This window comes from Hippopotamus amphibius, chromosome 6 (genome assembly GCF_030028045.1).
Source record: "Hippopotamus amphibius kiboko isolate mHipAmp2 chromosome 6, mHipAmp2.hap2, whole genome shotgun sequence".
Classification (NCBI taxonomy): Eukaryota; Metazoa; Chordata; class Mammalia; order Artiodactyla; family Hippopotamidae; genus Hippopotamus; species Hippopotamus amphibius.
Genome location: NC_080191.1, coordinates 138452169 through 138478675, shown reverse-complemented (window position 1 = coordinate 138478675; position 26507 = coordinate 138452169). Strand labels below are relative to the sequence as shown.

Below are 26507 nucleotides of genomic sequence, written 5' to 3'. Positions count from 1 at the left end.
TTTTATAGCTTTTGATAAGTACTAAAGGTCTGCTTCTGACACATTCTGGAATTCAGGGGCTTCTCAAAGCTCAATGCAGAAAACATTTTTCACAGCCTCCAAGTCAACTTTGACCTTTCCTCTCCCTCAAATCCATTTACAGTGGTAATACCAACCACCTCATATGTAGTCTTTACTGGGTTCCAGGCTCTAAGAGCTTTACCCTCTGATGTACTACTTTTAGCTTCTTTTTCAGAAGTAGAAATTGAGGCACAGAGAGGTTAAGCCATTCAACTGGAATCACAGCCCTAAAAATCTTTAGATCTGAGGTCAGAAGCCTCGACAACCTGGTACTAGAATCTATGCCACCTACCGCTTCTTGGGAAATGCTTTTTTTTCAGTTGAAATATAATTGACATATAACGTATTAGTTTTAGGTGTACAACATAATGCTTTGATATATGTATATGTTGCAAAAAATCACCACAATAAATCTAGGTCACAACCATCACCACACATAGCAACTTTCAAATGTAAAGCACAGTATTGCTAACTATAGTCACCATGCTCTGCATTAGATCCCCAGGGCTTATTTAACTTGTAACTGGAAATCCGTATCCTTTAACCACCTTCACCCATTCTACCATCCCACCCTTGCCTCTTGAAATCACCGATCTGTTCTCTGTATTGATGAGTCTGACCTTTCTAGATTCCACATATAAGTGAGAACATACAGTATCTTTCTCTGTCATACAGTGTCTGTACTTCACTTAGCATAATGCTTTCAGGGTCCATCCATGTTATCACAAATAGGAAGCCTTCCTTCCTTTTTTTCCTCCTTAATTTTTATACATATTATGTATAATGAAATAGTATTTTATCCGTTCACCTGTTGATGCACACAGGTTGTTTCTATCTTGGTTATTGTAAATAATGCTGCAATAAACATGGGATGCAGACATCTTTTTGAGATAGAGATTTCACTTCCTTTGGGAAAAAGCATCAGGAGTGAAAGAGTTCCTATACTACATTTTTTTAGATCTCTTGAAAAATTGTCGTGAGCTACAATGTCATGCCATTGGCCTATACTGAAGATCTCATTCTTAGAAGCTCTACGGAAAATATTTAATGTAAAGATGGTTGAATATGTTATTCTTGACCTTACAGTGTCTTCTTTACAAAAACTCACAGGAGAAGCTTCTCCTAGATCTCAGTACCAGGAATATTGTGTTTCTCTCAAACAGCTGGTCTGGTTTTGACTTACAAACATTGAATCCTTTAACTTATCTGCTTTTTCTTTGTATTTCCTGCTACAAAGCTCAGAACCAAGGTATGGCCTTATTTTTCCAACTTTGTTTTACCCCTTTGCCTCCAAATCTTCTTTGATGTAAGTTACAGAATAGCTGGATGGCTGGATGCACAGGTACATGGATGAGTGGATGGACAGATGGAATAATTGATGTATTTGTAGTTTTATTTTTTTTTTTTACCTCTATGTTCTATCCTCTGGAATGCTGTAAAACAAGATTAATTCCATTTCTGCAAGTCCGCCTTTTAAGCATTTAATGACAGTTATTTTCCCTTAGTTGTCTCTTCTTTAGGCTAAAAATCAGAAATTAAAAGCCTTAATATCAGACTCAGTTCCACCATATCTGGGCTGGGTTTCAATGTCCACTGGGCCAGTGCCTTTGCCCTCATTGTTTGACTTGCTTCCTCTACCTGCCTTGCCTTTCATTCCCCCAGAAACATGTGCCCTCCTCTACCCCAACAACCCCAAGTCCATTCTCTAGGACCCACTCCCAAGGTCACCACTTCAACCTATCCTTATCCATAGCTTCTCCATCTATGAAGTCTCAAGGTCCAGGATCCCCCAGTCTCCTACTCCAGTGGCCTATCCTTCTACCTCTTCTTACCTTTCTCCCACTACAGCTGCTCTTCAACATCAAGATAGACACACTCTCAACCCTTCCCATTTTATTGAGTCTTCCACTCCCTGTCCTCCCTTGCTACCTAAATCCCATTTCACTTTTCCCACCCAGGCTTTCACCCAGAGCGTATCTCAACCAAAACCAGTCCTTAAGACCAGCTGACAGTTTTGTTTTTCTTTTTAAAGGTAATTTATGTTTTTCTTAAAAACGTTTCTATTCTTTTTTTTTACTGAAGAATAGTTGATTTACAATGTTTCAGATATACAGCAGTGATAGATATATATATATACACATATATGTATATATTCTTTTTCAGATTCTTTTCCATTATAGGTTATTACAAGATATTAAATATAGTTCCCTGTTCTATATAGCGGGTCCCTTGTTACTTGTCTATTTTATGCAAATAGTTTGTATCTCCTAATTCCAAACTCCTAATTTGTCCCTCCCCCGCTTTCCCTTTTGGTAACCATAGATTTGTTTTCTATGTCTTTGAGTCTGTTTCTGTTTTGTAAATAAGTGCATTTGTATCATTTTTTAGATTCCACATGTAAGTGATATCATATGATATTTGTCTTTCTTTGTCTGACTTACTTCACTTAGTCTGATAACCTCCAGTTCCATCCTAAATGTTTCTATTCTGAATTCAAATCATAAACGTCCATGAAAAGTTTTTGAATTTATACAGGTTTATCAAGAACTCAGTGTCAACCAAGATACGTGCACTGGCACTTGAAATACATTTCTACGTCCCAGGTACAGTGTTAAGCGCTTTCTATACATCACCTTAATATTCATCATAACCATCTCTCCCCACTTTACAGATGAGAAAATAGGCTTAGAGAAGGTAAGCAACTTGCTCATGGTCACATAGCTAGTAAATTTAGAGTCCAGAGATTCACCCAGGCAGCCTCACTCCAAACCACTCTGCTATTCTCCACGAAGTCTTAACAATCATACTCTACCACAAGAACATAAACAAAATCTTAATTTAGGAAGCTATTTTTGTCCCTGCTTTGATATTAGCTGGCACTGGGTATTTAGATGTAATGTTAGCCTCTCTGGTTCTCATTTTATGCTGAGCATACAGAAATCTGTTTCTTTTTTTAAAGACTGGAAACAATTTACCAGCTGTTTTAAAGAAGTGTTCTTCAATTTTTAAAGTTAATGAAGCCAGACCAGGATGGAGGCACACTTGGCCCTGAAGGAACTGGCTGAAGGAAATGGAAAAAAACAGTATCCGAGCTTTTTGTTGACCACTTCAGGTTTTATCCACGAAATATTTCTGCATGCCCACAGATAATTGTTGAGTCACTGAAGATTCCTGGCCCAGATGCTATTGTATTTTTTAATAATAGTTCTTTTAAACAGCAAATAACAAATAATAGCTACTTATTCACCTGTGAAAGAGAGAAAGTGATGCCGCACGATGCTCTGCAGCTAAGCCACAGCTCTAACGATAAGATATTCTGTAGGGTTAAGTTGAGAGCATGTTGGGAAGTTTAATGGTTGAAGGTCCCCGCTCTGGAGTCAGACAGGCTGTCCCTGACCCCTGGATCTTCCATGTACCAGCCATGAGACTTTGGACACATCACTCAACCTCTCTGGGTTGCACCTTCCTTATCTGTAAAACGGGACTAATAATCCTTACCTCCTCCTGTTACGAATTTTAAATGAGATGATATATGTAAAATGCCTAGCACAGTGCTTGGCATATGGAAGCATTCAATGAATGACAGTTATTACGGTGATAATTATCATGATAGCAAAGGAAAACTGTCACTCCCAAAGCAACTGCTGACCTCATATCTAAAGTTGTGTGCATGCTGATATTTTATTCTTTGAAGGAAAGGCTAACATGTAAATTGATACCAAATTTTAAATCAGAGCGTGCTAGAAATAATGATATGTAACTTATCAAGGTGAGTTGCCAGAACTCAAACACAGCACTACACATTTCAGGAATGAACTTACGAAATCATTAATTATAGACCGATGACAGATGTTTGTTAGAACAAAATTGTGTCCACAAAAAGCTTAGGTGCACTCCGGAGCAGGATCAGCAGCCTCTGAAAACTAGCAGTCCTCAGGACACTGCTGAAAATGCCTGAAGAAAAGTAGAACCTGTGGAAGACTCGGCAGGTGTCAGAGAGCTCCCGCAAACACCAAAGAAACAGGGACAAATAAATGGAGATAATGTCCCCAGAAGGCTTAGGAGCATGCCAAAGCACAAACCAGACCCAGCAAACACCCTCAGCATGCTCGTGGGAATGCTGAGGACACCTAAAATACAATCAGACTAATGAAAATCCCGGCAGCTCTCAGGGAGCGCCTGTAAACACCGAAAGAACCAGAGGAACAAATAAATGATAATCAATGTCCACGGACAGCTGAGGAACTCTTGAAAGCAGAATCCAGAACCAGCAGAACATCTCACATGCATCAGGAGGCTGCTGAGAACATATAAAGTAAAACCAGAACCCCTGGGAGACCTGACAGGTGTCAGAGAATTCCTGGAAACACCAGAAGAACCAGAGGAACAAATAAATGATGGTGATGTTCACAAATTGCTTAGGAACACTCCAAAGCACAAACCCAAACCAGCAGAACATCTAAGAATATTCAGGAGACCACTGGGAACAACTGAGGGAAAGTGTAGATTCTGTGGAAGATTTATCTGACAGGCATCGAAGAGTTTACACAAACACCAAAGGCGCAGTACAACCAGAGAGTGAAAGCAACAAGAACTCCCTATCCCCCAAGTGGAAATGTAGAAAAGGTGAAAACCTTACAGGACTTTTTTTTTTTTTTAATTGTTTAGGACACCTAAAGAAAGGGTAGAACCAGGGGAAGACTCAACAGGAACCTATGGCCCTATGAAAACTTCACAGCAAATTGTGGACCCAGAAGATAAGACAATAAGAAACTCAGGACAGTTCCCAGGGAGAAACGTGAATCAGCTGAATTTCTGACAACAATCAAGAAACTTCTGAGAACTTTTGTGGAAAAAGACTGAATGCACAGAAAACCTGGCAGGCACCAATAGACAAAACCCCTAAAGAAAAGGGAAACCAAGTACAAGATTTGACAGGTCTTCTACAATTTGCAAAACTGTAATACAATGCAACTCTTCTCATTAACCTCAGAACTCTAAAGCAGATATGTGAGTGGACAGAAAATCCAAAGGCATGAAGAAAGTTGCGGAAAGCACTTAGGTGTATCCAGTAGAAGACTGGCAGACATTACCATACTTAGGGCAACTCCAAATTCTGAAATCTTGTTCATAGGAAACCCTTAGGAAGGAGTCAGATCTATTAGAGAAATTACAAGGAAAACCTAAAACATCTGTAGGTTTTTAGGTGTGAAAAAATACTGCTCAAGAAAACCAAGTAGCAGAAAAAAGAATTAGAATATACAGAGTGTACATGTTTTTCAATCAAAAGAAAATGTAGAAGGTCACAAAAACTTTTTTTTTTTTTGAAAACCTGGAGCTAATAGTTATCAGTACTTTACTGAAACCATTAAGAAAAAAGAAAAATGCAGTTGAAGACTTCTTGGAATGCAAACACTTATGGCAGAATCCAAGCAGAAGACATGCTGTTTGGAAGTGGACTATAGTGGATTTGAAGAGATGTTTGATTCAGTGAACAAAAATAATGGACCAGGAGATCTCGGTCAAGAAAACTCCTTTTGTAAACCTTATGAACAGGAATCTCAAACTAATGGCTCTGAAATGGAAGACATGTAAACAAAGAACATTCAAGATAGTCAAAGAACAAGATCTAGCCTAAGAAACAAAAAAGATTTTAAAAAACTAAACATTTGCCTACTCAAAAAGATAATGTGTGAAGAGAGATAAATGTAAAGAAATATGAGCTTAATTTTCAAGAAAAGCTGAGTCAGGGAATGTCCCTACATCCCAGACACAGATATAGAACTGATATAGAACTCAAGTCGCGTCTTAGTTGCTTATATCAACAGAAAAGATTCAGATAAAGAAAGATGAAAAGAATACTGTCAAGAGCTTTTAAGAGGAAAAACTCGGAAGATGGAGCTATGCAACAAAAGACAGAGACTGTAAGATCAGGGGAAGAAGCAAAACTGGTGTAAATCTACAGGAACCTTGCAGCTTGGCTAGTTCAACAAGGATTATGCACATGGAGAAAGGTGACAAACCAGTGAAGAGTTTGCAAGAGAAAAGTAAAATCTAGAATGAACAGAAAATACATTTAAGGCCTGGGAAAATAATGAAAAAATAATTTTGATCTGGTAAACTCTTTGGTCAATTCAGAAGAGAAAATTCACAGAAAGCAAAATAAAACAGGCGCAAATCTTGACGATTCTAATCCTTTGTCTGATGGAACATAGCCAACAAAGAGGCAGCAATAAGACAAAGAGGTAAATCAAGATTTGTTTTTGAAGTCTAGAAAAATTAAAGTCTTTGCTAGAGAGATGCAAATATTTGACCTTTGCCCCAGTGTGACAGAGAAAATTCTGTAGCCAAGAACAAAGAGATATATGTTTACATTCATTTAGTGGATGAAAAGGAAAAACCACCTGCTTCAAAACTGGAAACCTACAGCAGTCAGATGCAAATAGAATACAAAAGAAGCACTTTGGAAAATACTGTTTTACCAAAAGAAGAAACTTTGTGCAAAAAGCCAAGGCATAACCAGAGTGATATTAAATCACAGCAAAGATTAACCTGGAGTTCTAAGAGATGAGTTTCGGCTAAAACATCTACTGAAAATCCAAAGCAGGATAAGAACAACACACAAAGAAAGAAAATAAGAACTAGAAGATATCAAGACAAGGTAAAGGTGCTTAGCTAGGAGGGGGAAAAAGTGGTAATCTTTAGTTTAATGGCAAGCCTAAATATTCTCCATAGAATAGTTTTTGCCATAAAATTAAAAGTGAATTCTGTCAGTAAAAGAGAATAAATAAATAAAATTAGGTTCTATGTGTATTTAAGTATAATCAAAGTATTGGTTTTATTTGACATTTAATTATTTTATAGGCAAAATTTTTAAAAAGAATTAAGACATCCTTTCCATCCCTATAGAAGAAAAGATGTCAATTTCTTGCAATTAGCTGGTTACTGATTTAATCTTTGGTTGATAAAATACCTTTCCTTTGCCTACCACTTATTAGCTTTTCACCAATGAATGAAAGGGGAATGAAAAAATAAATTGTAAACCAGTGAGGTCAGACATAAACTTGCCAACTATTCTATTACCGATTGGTTGTCTGCAACTTACACTTTTGGAGAGATGGTTAATGCTGGGTTGTTCAAAATAAAACTCATCATTGTTTCTCTCAATCTGGAAATCCAAATTAATTATGATTCATGAAATTTTTACAAGTCAATACAGAATATAGTATAAATCTGAACACCATTTTCACGTTTATAACATGTCAGTTTCAGCTCTGGATTGTTTCCTTTATTAATTCCACTTGAGAGAAACTATATACATAAAGTACAACTTTAAGATACTCACCATATTGCCCTTACACTGCTGAGGCCATTTCCTTAGTGTTCCCTTTGGCCTTTACAACTGAATCTTGTTTTCCTTACATAGTATACCTCATGCCCTTTGGAGTAATTGCCAATGCCATTTTCCATGGTTGAAGCACACGCACATTTGCAGAATATGGCAATTAATGGCCTCTTGAAACTATCATTATATCTCAAGAAGACATTTTGCTCTTGGTTATGATACTGAACACCAATATAAATTGCTTTTAAGCAACTGGTGATTTTATCCACACACACACACACACACACACACACACACACAGATTTAGAAAATCAATCATGTTTTCTCTCATTCCAGATGCATTCTTACTATAACCAGGGCCATTTATTTTCCTACTCATGAGAAGTCAATGAGAATAAAAATGTTCGAAATGTTTTAGTATGTGAATTACTTTGATAACTTAAAACCAGGAGCAAAAGTTAGTACTGGAGAACTTGGCATTTCCAGGTGGCTTTGGTTAAGATATGTATGTATGTAGCAGCCTTGCAAAAAATATTGGTTACAGACCATATATCTATATATCAATAGATATGTCTGTATCTATATAGATATAGCTGTGTTCTACACTATATATAGAAGCATATGAAAAATAAGTAGAATCAGCGTCTCGTCATGACTTATTTCCGGTGAAAGAATAAAACTATTTTCTACAGTTCTATTTTCTACTAGTCCTACGTAATATATAACTTCCAGGTGAAATCTATAAAACTGAACACCAAGATATTGCCCTTAGCGCTTTAAAAATGTTTCTATCCAGATATTCTAGCATTGTGAATACATGGGTTCTGTGTCTATTTATACAGTATGTTAAATACTCATGTGTATTACCATGAGACATGTTCATTTATAACTAATAAAAACAACTTTTCAGGATTTTTTTCCCCCACCAAATTATGCCTGAACAGAATCGTGCTTGATAAATCCATGAATTACAAGAAAAAAAACAAAGTAGAGTCCAACTCATTTTTTATTGAACTGAGGATGTGAATAAAAGCTTGTGTGATGTGTAGGAAAAAAACAAGTGTAAAACGTTGTAATTTTAAAATTTAGTAGACTCTCATTGCATGATTGGTGTCACATTATAGACATTCTGAATTTTAGGGAGAGAAATGTTCCGTAGCTGGTACAAGAAAAACATCTTGATTCATATTATAAGTGGATTTTCACAAGATTTTGTTGTACAGTTCAAGATGTTAGTTGTAACAACATAGAGGATATACTTTATATACTGGTTCTTGGATATTCATGTCACTGTTTCAGATATGGGTGAATTTTTAAAAGTGTCTAAAACAGTCTACCCTCAAAGGATAAATAATTTAAAGGAATAAGGCAACTTTCTGGTTTGTCTGAATGATGGGTGATATTGACAGCCATGTGTAACTAAAATGTACAGTGTTTGAGTAACATTAATATTTATGACTATTCAGTATAATGTGATATCATTAAATCATATATCATTCTCAATAAAAGTTGATATAGTCTCAACTCGATGCTTTTGCCAATTCACAGCTTAAAATTGCTTTTAAATGATAGACACCTATTTCGTATTTTAATACATTACCATATAGTCACACATCTAATACAATGTGCACAGAGAAAGATTTTAATGTTTTTCTGTTTTAATACACTTCAAATGATTCTCTTTAATGACAGGGTCATTAGCTTTTAGAAGTTTAGAGTAAACCATTCTCTTCTCTTACAATTCAGACACCTCAAGTTTTCTTAGAACTGTCAGACTTTTTCAATCAGCTTTAAAAAGTTTAAAGTAATCAAATCATTTTCTTCTAATACAATTCAGATATTTTAAGATTTCTCAGGATCGTCCGAATTTTTCGGAATTTTTCAATCAAAAGAACAACTTTTCTAGATACATGTGTGAGGTCCATTGTGTAATTTTTCTCAATGTAATATTCATCCTTTCCCAAGAAGAGAAAACTTTTGTATTTGTTTTCCTTCTTTTTCTTTCTTGATAATCACAAACTGGAATAATTATATGATATACAGTGTGTATACTGTACATAGACAATATGCACATGTACATTATACATAATGCATTTTAATATATTACTGTATATTACCATTTGCTTAAAGGACATTTCATAGAATTGTAGAACTGATACAATGACATTTTTTTCTTAACACAGGTTGACTGAATCCTTCTGTAGTACCTGACTGCACAATTATAACATTAAACAAGTTACAAGTCACAACAAATTATGTTTTGTATCATGTTATGAAGCGTATTCCAAATGAAAAATGGAGGGGAAAGTGCATGACATCATGCTTCATGGTATGGCATACATGTATCAATCCTTTTTACATATAACTATGACCTAGACTACATACATAATGTATAGTTATTATAAAAAGTTATATATTATGCCACAGTACTAAAAATAAAATATATTCCTCTCAAATAGTGAAAATAAGGTATCCTTCGTGTTTTAAATCACATGTTTTCTCGTTTGACCATGCCTCTTCTTTTTCCCGTTGTAAATGAAATAATGTCCAACATTTTATTAAACAATAATGATAGAGTGTAGACAATTTCTAGGCCATCAAGGCCTAAAAAAGGTGCTAAGACGATTATCTTGTCATTACTTGCAGAAATACCCTCTGGATGCGGTTCAATACATGGTAAAAATATAAAAATAAAAGGCAAATAAATATAAATATCTTCTCAGTTATTGAAAAGAATCAAAAGTTCAACTGTATCTTGTTATGGGTATGGTCTTGGATATGCGTAATTGCTGTATAGGTACAGCAACCGACCGGATATCATGGGTATCCCCCACCAACCTGTGAGCTGTGACTATGCTTGGCCAGGGAGACACGGAGGGGTTTTGGGGGGTTCTCCGCAAGGGAGGGATTCGATCATACCTAGGTGCTGCTCTCCCAGACCCGCGCGCAGCAGTCTCCAGTCACGACTCGCCTCCTCGCCCTCTGCCCATCCTGCGAGACCTTGACCTGTCCAGACGAGAGGGAAAGGAGTGGAACTGCGTCCCTCTCCTTTCATCCCTAAGGGTTACTGCCCTTTTCCCGAAGCTCATATGTTCTCTGATTCGGGAAGCAGGCACTCACGAGTGAAAACGAGCCGAGGGGAGGCTAAGGGCGGGGACGTCCTCCAAAGTTGCGGTCTGGGCTCCTCTGCTGCTGTCGCCCCGCCGCTCGTGCCTAACGTTTCCCTGAACCGAATGAAACGCAGGGAAACTTAACATCCCAGGGGAAGCGGGGGTGGGGGTGGCCCCAACCCAGTCTCCGGGCGACAGGCGGGGTCTGAGACGATCGCCGGCGGCCACAGCCACCCCGGCCGTTGCGTCCCACCCGCAGCCCCCGGCCCGGTTCTGTCTGCTCGGTCCTCGCGAGGCCCCGGGCGCTCAGATGAGAGGCAAGCGGCCCTCGCCGCCGCCGTCGGACTCCGCGGCGCCGCCACCTCGCGGGCGGCCGAGCACCGACACTGGCAACACGACCCCCCCGGGACTGAGCTGCTGCAGCCGCATGGACTCCTCGTAGGTTGGCAGGTACTTGACCTCCTCGTAGCTGGGCAGCTGCAGGAAGACCGGGGAGACCACGCGCAGCTCGTGCTCCGAGGCGCAGGAGGGGGCCAGGCGCCCGCCGCCCGCCCGGCCCCGGCCACCGCCGCCACTGTCCAGCAGCGAATCCTGGGAGCCGGCGGCCGCCTCGTCCCGCAGCAGCGCGGGGGAGTCGTCGTCGTCGTTGTCGTCGGGCGGCCCCGCGGCCCCCGGCTGCCCGGCGCCCCCCGGTGGCCCCGGCCGCGCCTGCCCGGGCCGCGCCTGCCCGCGCGGGTACCGGCGTGGGCTGGGGCAGATGATGCGCTGCAGGAAGTAGCCGATGGCGAAGAGCACCAGCAGGATGAGCAGCCCGGAGAGCTTGCGGACGAACCAGCCCACGTTGTCGAGGAAGGCGTGCAGCGGCAGCTTGCAGCAGCGCACCGCGGTGGCGTTGGCCGCGTCGCAGCAGCGCTCCCGCTCGCCGCACGCCAGCTCCGCGCAGCCCCCGCCGCCCCGCGAGGGCGCCACCAGCGCCAGCGCCAGCAGCAGCAGCAGAGGCAGCAGCGGTGGCGGCGCCGGCGCCGCGGACAGGCCCTCGGCCGTGACCCCGGGTCCCCACATGGCCCGCGCGCACCGTCGCTGAGGTCCGGGGCGGGGGACCCGTCCGTCCGCGCGTCCGTCGGTCCCTCCCCAGGCGCTCCGCCCGGGTCCCGCGCGCCGCCTCCCGCGCCTCTGCTACCTGCGGCCGGAGCAGTCCTCACTTGGCCACGCTCGGGCGGAAGGAGGAGCCCGCGGCGCGCCGAGGCTGCGGGAGGCGGCCGCTTCCCGCCGCCCGAACAGCCTCCTGAGCTGCTGACCTTAACCCCGCGCGCCCAGCCGCCCCGGCCGGGCGCAGGCCGTCCGGAACCGCCCAAGATGGCAGAGGCAGTCTGCGCGGGGCTGCCGTGGGCATCTTGGCCCCGGCCGGCCGCGCTCTTCCAAGCCCCCGTTGGCACCCTCCGGGGCTGGAAGGGTTAACGTTCTGCGCTCAGCCTGGGAGTCCCCCCGCCCCAGATCTTGATTAATTCAGCAGTCGCGCTCTTCCCCGCCACTCGGGCGGGGGCTCTTGCTCGCGTAGGTGTCTCAGTTTTAAGTGATTGGATTTCCCCAGGAATGTTATTTAAATTGACTTGCGACTGGGATTCGCTTACCATCCTGCTTGTGATGTTTCTGATTAAAAATGGATGATGGCCATTAATGGGCCCGCAGCCGTCCGAGAGTTTGGGGGGGTTGGAGACCGACGGATGGTTCTGCTTTCAGGCAGATAGATCCAAGGGTCTGGGAATCCGGTACCCCCAGGAGACCTCCAGAAACAGAGAATTATCCGGAGAGGCTAAGGTCATGACACCACGGAAGTATTCCCAAAGGGCAGGGAGCACTCTGCCAAGGTGACCCGAGCTGACGAAGGAGAGGAAAAGGGGCGCATGTTTCCCCAGGGGCTCATCCGACAAGCCCCCACTGCGCTCAAGGGTCAGAGCAGGGATTTGAGTTTGGGGTATAAAGGAGGCCTCTTCTCCCGCGTAAGTAACACATCTGTGAAATGTCGAAGGGGAGTTGTAAGTGGTTGGCAACGTTTCTGAGCATTGATCTGCGCCTAAAGGGTCTTTTTCAAGGTTATTCTTGTTTGCAAAGTTTGCCTGAAATGGAGTTTGTGCTCCCATTTAGCACATGGGGTGGAGTAATCACCGCTCCCTCCCTGGTTAAGCTCCTTGGCGCTCCTAAGAGGGATTACGCGGTACTTGACACAGGCACATCTGCTGGGTGGTGGCCTTCAGCAGCTCCTTAGAGGCACCATGAAGAAGCTAGGAACCTGTGCTTTTATTAAGGCTGACTGCAACAGTCATCTTTGTAGGATTAGGATTTATTGATTCCCTCACCCCTTAAACACTTGGTCCCTTAGAGAGAAACCAAGCAGGAAATTCCACAGTCATTGCGAGAAAAAAGTAAAAGCAAAGGAAATACATAGAGACACACAAGACTCAACTGTAGGTCAGGTAAAAAGCAAAGATTTCTCTCAGAGTAAGTCACACTGTATCTCTCTAATAGCCTTACGGAACAAGGTTGGGGCGCTGGCTTGATTTGGACAAGTCATTGCTCCTCCTAAATGAAAACAGTTTAAATATTTCTGCTGCTGGGTGCACCTTACTTTGTCTCACACTCCAAAACAATCTTTTCTCCTCTTGGAGAATCTCTGAAGTGTCACTCAGACAAGCTACTTCTTGTGGAGCTTAGTTGAGCACAGGTCCTTCTTCCTAAGCTCTCCTCAAGCCACAGTGATTCTCTGTGCCATCATCTGTTTCTCTATAGGGAGGCCTAAAACCTATTTTGTAAAGACTGATTAACAAGGGGTTTCAAATTGTAGTAAGATAACAGGGCAGAAGTGATTCATTTTAAAACAATGAAAATTATTCTTTCATTCACCCATTCTTTTGCCAGATTTGCACTGAACATTTTCTACATTGAAAGAACTCTGCTAGGTGCTCACCATTATGGAGAAATAAATGATTCCTCCCCAGCATGGAATAAACCCAGGTCTGCAGTCCTAGCCACTACTAAATGGAGAGACTCCACAGAGGGAAAGAAATGGCAGCTTCCTCTCTGATCATTACTTGTTCTTACTTTCCCCAAGGAAGAATAAAACTAATGGGTTTCAAACAATCTCAAAGATGAAAGCAGTTGATAGACTGAGATGGACTTTGAGTATGAAGTTGAAAAAAATGTGAAGATCTCTTTGGGTTTTTATTCTCTGATCTGTTAGGATTTCTGCTGGTCATAGTAGGAGCAATGGCAAAAGTAAAGGGGAAGTTATACGGCTGATGATGCGTAAGTGAAAGTGTCCTGCTTATTGTTATTTTGAAATTACTTAACAAACAGCATTTAATTTGTTTAATTTCTGTCTGCCTTTAAGAGATTTAGAATTTGCAGACTATTAGGACACAGTAGAAAAACAATATAGATCTTATATAAAACAAAACATTGGCAGAGTTACTTATATGAACACAAAGAAAAGGATGAGGTCTGCAAAATGAGTATGGAATGGATTTTTGTTTGATTTTTTTCTTTCCAAATTGATAGTCCCAAAGCATTGTCCATTAAAGACCCTCTGCAGAAACTGGCGCCTCTTTATTTCTTCTCTGAGCTCTCAGTCTCACTTAATTCATTTTTATTTGCAATGTAATTTATTGTGTACAACCTTTTGAAGGAAAGAAAAGAAACTCTATAGCTTTAAAAGCCCCAGAAAAGACATGATCTTCACTACTCAGAGTCCCTATTTTTTATATTTGTTTAACACATAAATAAATGTGTTAGCTCCCAGGAAGTGACAAATTCAAGTCACTTAGTGGGGAAGATGGAATTTAATTACATGTTCCATAGAATAATTGAAAGATAAAGGAAGATACAATGTAAAAATTAAAAAGAAACCTTATTTTGTTGAAAACTGGCCAAATTGTAAGTGTGTGCAAGAGTGAAAAAAATGATGGAAGGGGGGGTGGGGACTGACTTTTATCCAAAAAGCATGGTCTCTGGGAGTACAGCTTGATGAAAATTAAGAACAATTAACTGCTTTATGTTGCTGTGGTGCTTGAAGAATATTTTTTGAAAAATTTATTTTCCTTGTTATTTACATTCATGTGAATGAATGCCAAGTGAGCCATATTTTTCAACTTTTTAGAACAGAAGAAAGTAAACAGAACACAACCAAAGTGGCTGCTGTTTCACCTGTGCTTCTGGAAGCTGTCCTGATAGCTTGAGGAAGAGTGGGTGGCCCAATCATGCAACTTTCTGTTCTGTCCCATGGCACCTGGTCCAGAGGGGAATTTCTCTCTGATGTCTGCTGACTGGGAGTTCACACCTGGGGAGCAATAGCTCTGCCCTTTTTGCATCCCTCCTTCATAAGGTCTAAACATCGGCGGTTTGGACCTTATAAACCATCCAGTCTCTAAGACTCCCCCTTTTGGGTGTGCAACATTTTTCCTTACTACTAATTTGCCATTAAAGTTGATTTATTAATGTCCTCATTTTATGGTCTCCCTCCACGTGCAATATGGCCTCCCTGAGCAACAGTAAATTGAGGGTTTGCATAAATGTGCCTACCTAGAGATGATTCATGATCTGAAATATTCTGCTTTGAAGTTCTCTTCAAATCATATTTCTTTCATCACTCATTTAATAAATATTTAATGAGGGCCCACTCTGAACTGGGCATTCTGCTCTGTCCTGGGGTCACTATGAAATCAAACGATTCCCTGTTTTCAGGGAGCTTGCTAGGAGAGAGAAGAGAGAAAAACAGAGGCTAATCAGTCTAAAGAATCACTAATTCCAGACAAAGATCAATGATTATAAAGGAGAAGTGCAGGAGCTCTGAGTTTTTACACTGGATGTGATCTAAACTAGGGTGGGGTGAGGGTGTCAGCCAGAAAGTTCTCCCCAAGAAAGAGCTCCTTAGGAAAGGACAAGGCTAAGAGAAATGATGTGCTCCAGGCAGAGGAAACTTCATGGGGACCAGTTCCCCAGGTGGGAAGACCCTTCACACATCATCTCTTATGCTTGGGGCAAAGCCTGTATAATTTCTGCTTCAACAGTTGAGACCCTCTCATAGATTAGCTTTAAGTAGAATCAAGCCATGACTCACTGTTGTTCAATTTTAAACCCAGTCTGGTTCCCTGCAGGGTCTGTAACAGGTTGTGTGAATATGGTTACCTCTGCAGTCCTGCTCAACCTTTCCTTGGAGACCAGGAAAATTCCAGCACTGTTTCCTGTTCTCGCCACCTCCACTCGCCAGACTTGGAGTGGAGTCTGGGTTTCCTCTCAACAATATAAGTTGGCAGCTTGCCCAAAAAAGGCTTTTTCAAGCCAAATGCTTGAAGTAGGAGAAAAGTCAAAGTGACATGGTTTGTATCTTATGGTCAAATTAGGCACAAAAGGAAATCGAAATCTTTCTCCCATGCTTGAAGTTAGAAACGAAAGATTAGGTATATTCAGGCTCTTAGGAAAATAATAACAGCTACATTTGTATTTGGCCTTTCAGCTTTCAAAGTACTTCCACATGCATTGTTTTGTTTTCTCCTTCCTAGGTTCCTGTGAAATGAGTTTAATCCCTTTTTCCAGGTGAAGAGAGGTTGAAAAACATCCCAATCACAGAGTAAGTTAGTGGCGGTGCTAAAAGTGGGATCCAAGGCTTGTGAATCCAAGTCTGGTTAAAAAGGGTGGGAAGCCTCTCACCGCCTCACTGACTTGGGCCTGGCCAAAGGGACCCTTGGGGTGAAGCATTTGTGTTCCCTCTGACAACTTCAGATGCATTAAGAGGCTATGTATAAGGAAAATAGAGCTGGGCTCTGTTCTAGACCATGAATATGAGATTCTTCTGAGGACATAAAGCTTTTATTTCTGTCACTTTTGTGGCTACTTTCAGTAACCCATTAATAATGCTTTAGGTAATGATGTGATAGGCCAGCTACTTTTGGATGCATTTCTGAAAACAAAAAATTAACTCCCCCAGCTTCAATATTTTACATTCTTTACACATAAACTAAGCCATCTATTGCACACCAATATGCTAATGGTACATGCTTGAGAAAATAAGCATGTAGTGGGTTCTGAAACACAAAGTGAATATATGACATTATTTATCAGTGATTTAACTATCTCTATTTAATTTTGCTTTATAACAATTTATCAGTTAATTTCTCGTGGCCATCTTTCTTTTTTTATTGCTGGAGATATAAAAATCAAACCATAAATATTATGAGAGATATTTAGTGAGGCCAAGGAGATCTGAAATTAGAATTTCAGTTATATCAGCTGAATGAATTTCTTTCTCACTCATACTTTTTAAAATGGTCAAGTTGTTGAAGTTAGAATATATCTGTCAGTAGACCGATGCACCAGCCAAATGCTCACATTGGCAGAAAAAGCACAATGAAATAATTTCATAAGGATGAAATAATTTCATAAGGTGAAACATTTTTATGCTCTGTTATTTTAACTTGAAACTAGTAATATACTCTGCCTCCCTTTCATTACAAAGAAAAATTGATTGTTAATACCTCCTTCTGCATATTCTCTGTAGAACTGGATGGAATGTGAGGTGTCTGTTCTTGCTCAGGATCCTGCCCGTGACCTTACAGTTACAGGAGAGCAGGACCAGGGGCACTGACTCTGAGCTGCCCATTCGTCCCTGGGCAGGGTCATGGTCTGTCTACCCAGCGCCCTGCTTCTGATGTTGAATGGCATGGAATAACTCTTCCAACACACTTGCCTTAAAAGATTGTCAGTATGGCCAAATAGCCAAAATTTCCCTTGACAATTTTCATTGTAGAGTCATGCAACAATGAATTTTTAAAGAGCCTTCTGGGTATAATCTTAAATTTCCTTTTTCATCTTGATTTTCCACTCCCTTCCTTCCTATACCCTTTACTTCAATATATGACTACCAGAGACAGTGGCCATGCCCCTACTTTAGAGACATTGTCTTTTCCCTTTTGCTGTGCCCTCCACCAGCAATTCTTTTTCCTACCTCTATAGGTCAAAACCATATAAGACACAGCTCCAATATCACTTCCTCTCCAAAATGTATACTAGTTATCCCTAAATCCACAGTCCCCACCTAGAAGTTATCTCTTTCTTCTCAGAATCCCCTTAACACCATCTCCCATTTGTTGCAATTCTCATTTTCTACCTCACATTTCAGGTGTTGGGTACATAATGTTAGTCCTGGGGGTTCTAGAAATCCATTCACAGAAGTAGGCTTTATGTCTGGGCCCCTGCAGAACAGTGGTTTCCATCTCTCTGTGGACTGGCATCATTTTGACTAGTACTTTGGGAAGCTCACCTGAAGGGTTCCCCTGCTCACACACTAACTTTCTGCCATTGCTATATTTTTTGTTTTGTTTTGTTTGGCTGCATCTTCTTCGCGGCATGCAGGCTTCCGTCTAGTTGTGGCACACAGGGTCTAGAGCACACAGGCTCAGTAGCTGTGGAACGCCAGGCTCTCTAGTTGTGGCACAGGGGCTTAATTGCCCTGCAGCATGTGGAATCTTAGTTCCCCAACCAGGGATGAACCCGTGTCCCCTGCATTGGAATGCAGATTCTTAACCACTGCACCACCAGGGAAATCCCCATTGCTATGCTGTTTGACTATAACTCCTGCCTGCTTGCCTGTGGACTACTAGAAATTCATGAGGCAAAGTTCTCAAATGTTCCTGTCAGCACACCATCTTTCTATGGTCCTGATTTGCTGTTAGGTCGCTCTTCTTCCTTCCTGCAGCAAGGTTTATCTTCCATGACCACGAGTCACAGGACCTATTCCCATTCATCATTCCGTGGTACAGGCATCACCATGCATGCGTGGGGCTTAGCTGGGACAAAATGGACCGACCAGAGTTGGGAGCACATCTATGAAGAGCTTATAGCACTCCAGAATGCCAGGGCCACATCATTTAGGAATCTCTGCCTTGGCAACTTGAACATCATAGATGCTAAATGCATTTTTATGGAATTAATTTAAGTGTATGACTCTGTTTATATTTTCAACATGTAGCCCTCTCTTAAGTAACGATACAATTTTGCTACCTGCAGAATGAAGTATTTTACTTACATTTTCTTTCAAACAAAAAAGAGGATTTTCCCCTTGTTAGAGTGACCAGGGATTTAGAGGACAAGCCTTCATTTACCCAGTGATTTGCTCCTGCAGCCCGTTAGCTCCAGCTACTGGAAGACACAATTTTCACATTTTAACTGTTAATACCTGGGCTAGTCTTGGGCATTTTTACTTTTAGATCCATTCCTCGACACTTCATAGCTCTGCCCTGCACCACAGGAGGGCTGATCCCTAGAGGGTGCCTTTCCCTGTTATTGGGATTCTGGCAGGGTTCAGCCAGTGGGAGTTTGGTGGGGGGATAAAGGGAGAAGCCCAGGTGGGGGCTCTGGCAGCTCTTCCATGGCTCCCATAGGTCTGTGGTGGGCAATCCCAGGCCCCAGGCTCCCGTAGGAACACTTCCCCTTCCCACTGTTGCTGATCTCCAGTCTGCTTCGCCATCGCCTGGGGGTTTCTTAGCTCTTCCTGTGTAACCAGTCTCTTGCATTTAATTCCCTTTTTTTAAGTACTCAGAATGGTTTGTTTTCTGATTGGACTAATACGCTGCCCTTGAACCACCTTCTCCAGCTCTAAGGATGCAAACATGAGAAATTACATGATTCCTCTGATTCTATAGATTGAAAGGAGTAGTTTTCCCCACTCTGTTGTCTAAGACTGGCATCCATCCACATGGAAAACTTGGCCTCAATTGCAAGAGACAGTAGACAGTATTAGTACCGCTCTGTGACCTTGGGCGCATAATCTCTGGGTCTGCATTTCCTCATCTGTATAATAATACCTACCTCATAGAGTTGTTGTGAGGATTAAGTGAATGAACATATGTAAAGTGCTTAGAACACCGCTTGGCACATACAGAGTTTTATATAAGTGTTAACTATTATAATTTAAGTAAAAACAGCTCATTATCTCTTCTTGTCTGTTAGTTTAATTCTGAAAATGGTGAAGTACAAAGCAAATTTGTTTTAGGGTTATCATGACTTTATTAGATTTGTAACTTGTCTTCCTGAATCAGCCAAAGACAAATGGAACCCATTAACTTTGCAGAATTTAATATTTGGCCTGAGCTTTATCATTGGCAACGCTATAAGAATTAGCCACATAAATTTGTTACTGCATTTGGAAAATGGTTGGAAGCATAATGTCTCCTATGAAATTCTCCCTTTTGAATGATTTCTTTTAGAATTCAGTCCAAAAAAGCTTTGTTTCCTTAAGAACCTGTCAAAGCTTTCTCCTTTTTCATCATGGTGATTATGTAAATGGCCATGAATCCCTTTTGGTTTTGGTTGTTGGGGAGCTCAGAACTAAATTTAAAATTTAGTTATAACATCTGCGCTGGTTCCCCCTCCCCACACATATTTATGTTTCTGCTTGAATATGGCCTTGGTTTTCTGATTCAACTTATATTTGTTTGATTCCATTCACATTTTGCCATTTGTATTAGTGTTATGTTATAGCACATTCTTTGTGGAATAAGATGTGACATAAATAAATAACACCAAATTTAATTTGTAGGGTTTTTGGAGTGTGTTGTGAGTTTTCCATCAATATGTTATGGTGTCACCAAAGTCCTTTTAGAAATTAATCTTGGGGGTGGGGGTGGGGGGATGAGTTGGGAGTTTGGGATTAGCAGATGCAAACTATTATATATAGAATGGACAAACAAAAAGGTCCTACAGTATAGCACAAGGAACTATATTCAGTATCCTGTGATAAACCACAATGGAAAAGAATATGAAAAAGAATGTATATATATACTTGTACAACTGAATCACTTTGCTGTATAGTAGAAATTAACATTGTAAATCAACCTATATACCTCAATAAAATAAACTTTAAAAGAAAAGAAATTAATCTCAAAGTAAAAAATTATATTCTTGGTAGCTGTATTTCTCAGCAAGCCCCGTCTTGGGAAGTTGAAGTGGTCTGGTCACATTCCTCACTCATTTTTATTTCAGAATCAATTATAATAGACTGCCAAAGTCTTACAGTGCATGAATTCTATGGGATGTTATTGTTATTTGGGAAAAGGGTTTTATGGTCCAGTAAGTTTGGGAAATGCCCAGTTATAGAAAATTATGTTCTTACTGCTTCAGGATTTTTCAGAACCTTTAATTTGTTATGGTACAATATGATTCTCTAGAAAGAAGCAATATAAAGTAACAGTTTCCCAACTTGCATGATTAAGGAACTCTCTTCACACTGCTCTGCTGCCTTTTTTTCCTTAATTGAAACTCCGGTTAATATTTTGAGGAATTAGGGTTCTTACAGAGGCTAATTTCCCATAGACCGGGTTTCCCCTGCATAACTTAGGCAAGTACCACTTTTTAAATAAATCTGCAAGAAAATAGGACTGTTCACCATCAATTAAGAGCATTCCTTAGAATCAAGAATCTTGAAGATTTCTTAATTTTTAAAAATTCATCTTACTGTAATAATAAAAGAGGATTCTTTGGAAGTAACTGCACATTTTTATTTCTGGGGCCTCGCTATTTTTGCTTAAAATCTACTAGTCTGGACAGAAATATAAAATCAATGACAATGTCACTAATACGACATCTAAACTGTCCAATATCATGGAGCCATAATTTAGTCTTAGACAGAGTCGGATTAAGAATGAGTCTAAGAAAAGAGTTAAAGGGATCAAGCTGTGAATATACGACTTTTTTAAATGACATGCTTGGGAAATAAAAGTAATCACTTTTGAGCAGTTTTCCATATATAAACCTCAAACACAAGGCATTTTTATTAAGATTGACAAGGCTAATCTATAATTAAAGCAGTTCAGAAAGACATTTAACAGTGATTTACTTTTTCTTAAAGCTGAACAAAATGGATCCTGTTAAGTGGAACTATCTAGTAATACAGCATTCTGGCTGCCTGTCTTTGCTTCCAGAGAGTATAGTGGTGCTGGCTCCAGAATTCTAGATTCCTCTGTTTATGTGGACATTTATTCCCAGAGAGCCTCTCTTCCAGCATGGTTTCCTACCACAACCAGAGTCAAAACAGCTAACAGAAACACAGCAGTGTTTTTTTTCATGCTTAACTTTTACAAAATGCTTGCATGTATATCATCTTGTTCATTTTAGCAAGGTGGATCAGAGAAGTGTTGGTACGGACAATTATGCTGCATGGTTAGGAGTTTAAGCCATGGAATCAGACAGACCTGGGTTTCAATCTGGCTCTACCACTAGTTCTGGAACCTTGGGCAAGCCACCTAATGGCTCCAAGCCTCAGTTTCCTCCTCTATAAAATGGAAATAATAGAATCTAATTTATAAGGTTATGCGAAGCTTAAATGAGTTAATCCAAAGTACTTAGTGCAGAGTAAATGCTCATTAGATACATTATTTTAGATAATGTAGAAGAAAGCAAGATTCAAGAGAGTGACTCGTTCAAAGCTGCAGAAAAGGGAAGAGCTAGGATTTGAACTCTGATCTTGTTATTCCCAGTAGGGAAACCAGAAGAGCCCTGTGCTTGCAGGTGGCTGCCTGCCTGGCGAGCTCGCTGCTGACCTTAACAGGGCTCTAGCACATGACCTACCAAAGCATTAGTAGACAGGGTGTGTGGGGTGGTTGAAGGTGCTTGAGTTTTAGAATTAGGCAGGTATGAGTTCAAATCCAGGTGTTGCCACTGGTTTGCTCAATTAGCTCCGTGAAATTGTGATAATGATACCCCTCTTCAGGATCACCATGAGAATTCAGTGAGATGATATATGTAAAGTGGCTGGTACATGATAACCTCTCAATAGATGTTGGTCATTGTTGAGAAGTGAGGTTGGTTTGGGTTGGGGGGCTCTGTATCAGTCTGGAGAGCATAGGAATGGCCCCAGTTCTCGCCCAATGAGGTGGAGATATAAACTTGCATTTTATTGCCTTTACTCAGATATAAAGAAAGAGATGGAAAGGCTTCTTATCCCCATTATTTTTTAACAATCTTGTTTATAAACTTTATCTGCATAATCCAAAATAAAATATTAAAGCTCCTTAATAGGCTCTTAGAAGTAACATTTTGGCAAGCTCTTCCGAGCATGTTTACTGCATCTTGGGTTTGTAGTTACAGTAAGTCAATATATACTTCTAGATATAATTTAAGGTTTATACTTAAATACGAGATGCTTAAAAGAACATCAGAGGATGGAATATTAAATAATGCCCCCCGACGTTTGATATTAACTACTGTCGACCAGGAGTAATATGAGCATTTAGCTGTTACAAAAATGATATCTTGAATTCTGTGAGCCTGACAAGGAGGGCAAGGAGCATAAGCAGGCTGTACTCCCTTGAGGAGGAGGGGACAGCTCTACTAAGAAGGGGAAAAGTAAGCTGAAGCTTGAAGGAGGAGTTGGGACCGAAAAAGACACTGAGAACTGTGGGTCATCATAATGTAAAGTGTGTATAATAGTTCTATAGTCTAATGACTTAGAATAAATGCAAGTGTAATGGATTAAATGTTTGCATTACCCCCAAATTCATATGCTGAAATCCTAACTTCCAGTGTGAAGATATGTGGAGACAAAGCCTTTAGGAGGTAATTAGGTCATGAGGGTGGAGCCCTCAGGAACAGATTAGTGCATTTTTAAAAGGGACCTCAGAGAGCTCTCTTGCTCTCCTTCTGCCATGTGAAGATAAAATGAGAAGAAGGCAATCTGCAACCCTGAAGAGGGCCTTTGCCAGAACCTGACCATTCTGGCACCCTGAGCTTGGACTTCTTGCCTCTCCTCCCACTCCCACCCCCTGATAAAATTCCTTCAATATGGTGTCAGATTTTATTTTCCAAAGACAAGTACACCGATACATATATATATGTATACAAATATATGTATATGCACTGATATATATATATTCCATCTCACATGCTCTTACGATGTAATATGAACATGCCTCCATCAAGAAAGAGCTGGGGGATATGGTCTCTCCCCTTGAACCAACAGAACACAGCAGAGGTGGCTCTGGATGATTTCCAAGGCTAGGTCATAAAAGGTAATGTGGCTTCCACCTGGCTCCATCTCTTGCAACACTCACCCCTGGAACCATGCTCGGGCCACCTGGAGAAGCGTGATGTGGATACTCTCGTGGACAGTCCCGGCAGGGCCCCCAGCAGCAGCCAGCATCAACCACCAGATTGTGAATGCATGAGCCTTTTGATGATTCCGGTTCTCTGCCTTTGAGTCTTCCAGCCAAGGCCCTGGACGTCGAGGAGCGGAACCAAGCCAGCCTTGCTGTGCCCCATTTGAATTCCTGACCCGTAGGAACTAAAGGAGATAATAAATGTGTATTGCTGGCCTAAGCCTCTGAGTTTTGGGATGATTTACTCCACAGCCATAGTAATCAGAGCAAATGTTTCTTCCCAGTTATTTCTGTGAATCCTTGGGGATGTTTCACATGTGTCTCATGAACAGTCTTCGCAGGCCGTTCAGATTGGTTTCCTGGGCAATGGTTGCTACTCAGGAAGCCATGCAAAGCACAATGCATGGTCACTACTGCTGGGGCTCTGGCGTGATTAGAACCAGGTTAGGCCCGTTTTGGAAACTTCATGTGGAGCTGGAGAATCTTGATTAGTTGTTTGAAATTAGTTGAGAGAAGATGAAAAACCATTACCGAAAAGAGGACTAACATGTGCCATGATTTGGCTGTGTAGACATGTATATGTAAGTGTTCTTCTGGGTCCTTTTGGATGTGTAATTGGTTGCATGCTGGAGGTGCGGTAGAGGAATTCAGCTGCAGTGGGAGGGCAGTGAAGTTCTGCTTAGGGGTATAAACCACAGGCAAGGTTACCGTTTTGGCTGGTGCCCATTCAGTCACAGGACCTCAGCCTGCATACCGCACAGTCCCCCTCCTTCTGGGGACCCTCCAGGGAAGCTCTAGAGAATGTGGTTTGAGGCACAAAAGGAGCCAGGAGATCCAATATATATTTTAGCAAGAGGAGCCAGGAATCTACTACCACTTCTGTAGTAGACTGGTTCAAAGGGGAAACACTTAGAATCTTATTTGACTGGAAGGAACAGGAAACCTGAAGAAATGGTGACAAACAAATAAGCGTTGTTGCTCTTACTTATTTCCAGTGGGAGAAATCCTGTGGGAGGCAGCACAGAGCTGGTATGCTGTCCTGTGATGTCATCCTGTTACCTCATGATTACAAACATCAACTCCACCTCTGAGTTCCAGGCAGGAGGAAAAAGAAGGGCAAAATATAAAAAGTATTAAAAAAAAGTACATGCAAATAAAAATAAAGTATATTCTAGCTGTGTCTGCTCTTGCCTTAAGGAGCTTTCCTAATAGCTCTACGAAAACAATTCTATTTATACCACATTGACAAGGATGAGTTGTGTATGCATCTACCCCTAGTTGGAAGGGATCTGGGATATATAGTTTCGTAGTTGGGCACATTTTGCCCAAACCATAATTGGGGGTCTGCTGATTAAAAAAATGTAGTGTCTATCACGTGGGGTTTGCAGTCTCCTGAGTGTGGCATACTCCTGGGGCAGATTTTAGAGAGACTAATGGTATCTAGAAAAAACATTGGCTTTGGGATCTGAAGGACTTAGACCAGGCACTGTTGTGTGATATTGGGTAAAAGACTCACTTTCTCTGGGTCTCATTGTCCCCATGTATAAGAGTTACATTACATTAAATTTAAAAATACATGTAAAGGGGAGGCAGAAACGAGGAATTTGGGATTATCATATACATGTTACTATATATAAAATAATCAATAAGGACCTACTGTATAGCACAGGGAACTATACTCAATATTTTGTAATAACCTGTAAGTGAAAAGAATCTGCAACAGGAAAACATATGTGTGTGTGTGTGTGTATATATATATATATATATATATATATATATCACTTTGCTATATACCTGAAACTACCACAACATTGTAAATCTACTATACTTCAATTAAAAAAATACACCTAAAATGTCCAGTATAACACCTGGACATGGGACACTTGCAAAAAACTTAGTTCCTCTTCCATTCCTCTTCCTTGCAAGGGTCTCTAAAGGCTCTTAGGAGAACCTTCAGAGCCCAGACCACTCACGCTCTCCCAAGTCCCTCAGGCCCTTTTGCACAAGCAGGGAGTAAACCTCCCAGCCTCTCTCAGCCAGAACAGGCCCTAAGGAGCCTGAACCCCTCCATGCCAGGAAGGACTTGCAGCAGGACTACAGATATTACAGCACTGACTGCTCTGTAACCCCTCTCCTAAAGAAGTCCAAGCACATGTAGGCATTTGGGGGTTGCCCCGTGAACAGTTCTGTGTACAAAGAGGTGCTTAGCTTAGATGATTAGCATCTCTGCTTAGTCCTAGGATGTGGGCTGCGTGGGATACAGGGTAAGAGTGGTCAGTTGAAGACAGGTTATAGGCCTTGAAGAGTTTCTTATTATGACAATGGAAGCCATTTACAGGATGATATGATTAGATGGGTGCTTGAGTGATTTGAGGACCCAGGCTCCTTTCGCCTTAGGGTCCTTCCTCATCACTTTATCTGCTGATTTGCCTAAAGCCAGTGGCAGGGTGAAAAAGCTGGAAGATCCCGTGTGGGTGGTTCTTGTGAGCCAACCCTGGAACTAATGTACATTTGTTGACTAGCCATCAGTTGCACAGCTACGTCTTACTGCAAGAGAGGCTGGGAAACATAATTCATCTGTGTACACTGGAGTGACAGGAGGAAATGGGTTCAGTGATCAGCTAGTCAGGATCTGCCATGGAGATGAGAGCAAAGGCCAGGTTGAAGAGGTAGCTTTTGACTAATAAAACCTTAGGGCCAGAATGGATTCTTAAAGTCATGTAGACCATCCCCCTTATTTTGAATGTAGCTCCATTACACCTCAAAGCAACAAGCTTCAGACACTGTGGGAAACCCAAAGAGAAACACATTCCTGCTGAGCCCCTGCCCCTGCCCTGAAGGAGCACACAG

At 41.3% G+C, this 26507-nt stretch overlaps 1 protein-coding gene across 1 annotated transcript; it reads right to left on the bottom strand.

The window, feature by feature from the left end:
- Positions 1-10821: 10821 nt before the first annotated feature.
- Positions 10822-11577, bottom strand: C6H3orf80 (chromosome 6 C3orf80 homolog). The gene has a single exon (XM_057740333.1). The coding sequence runs from the start codon at positions 11575-11577 to the stop codon at positions 10822-10824; it is 756 nt and encodes a 251-aa protein (XP_057596316.1).
- Positions 11578-26507: the final 14930 nt, after the last annotated feature.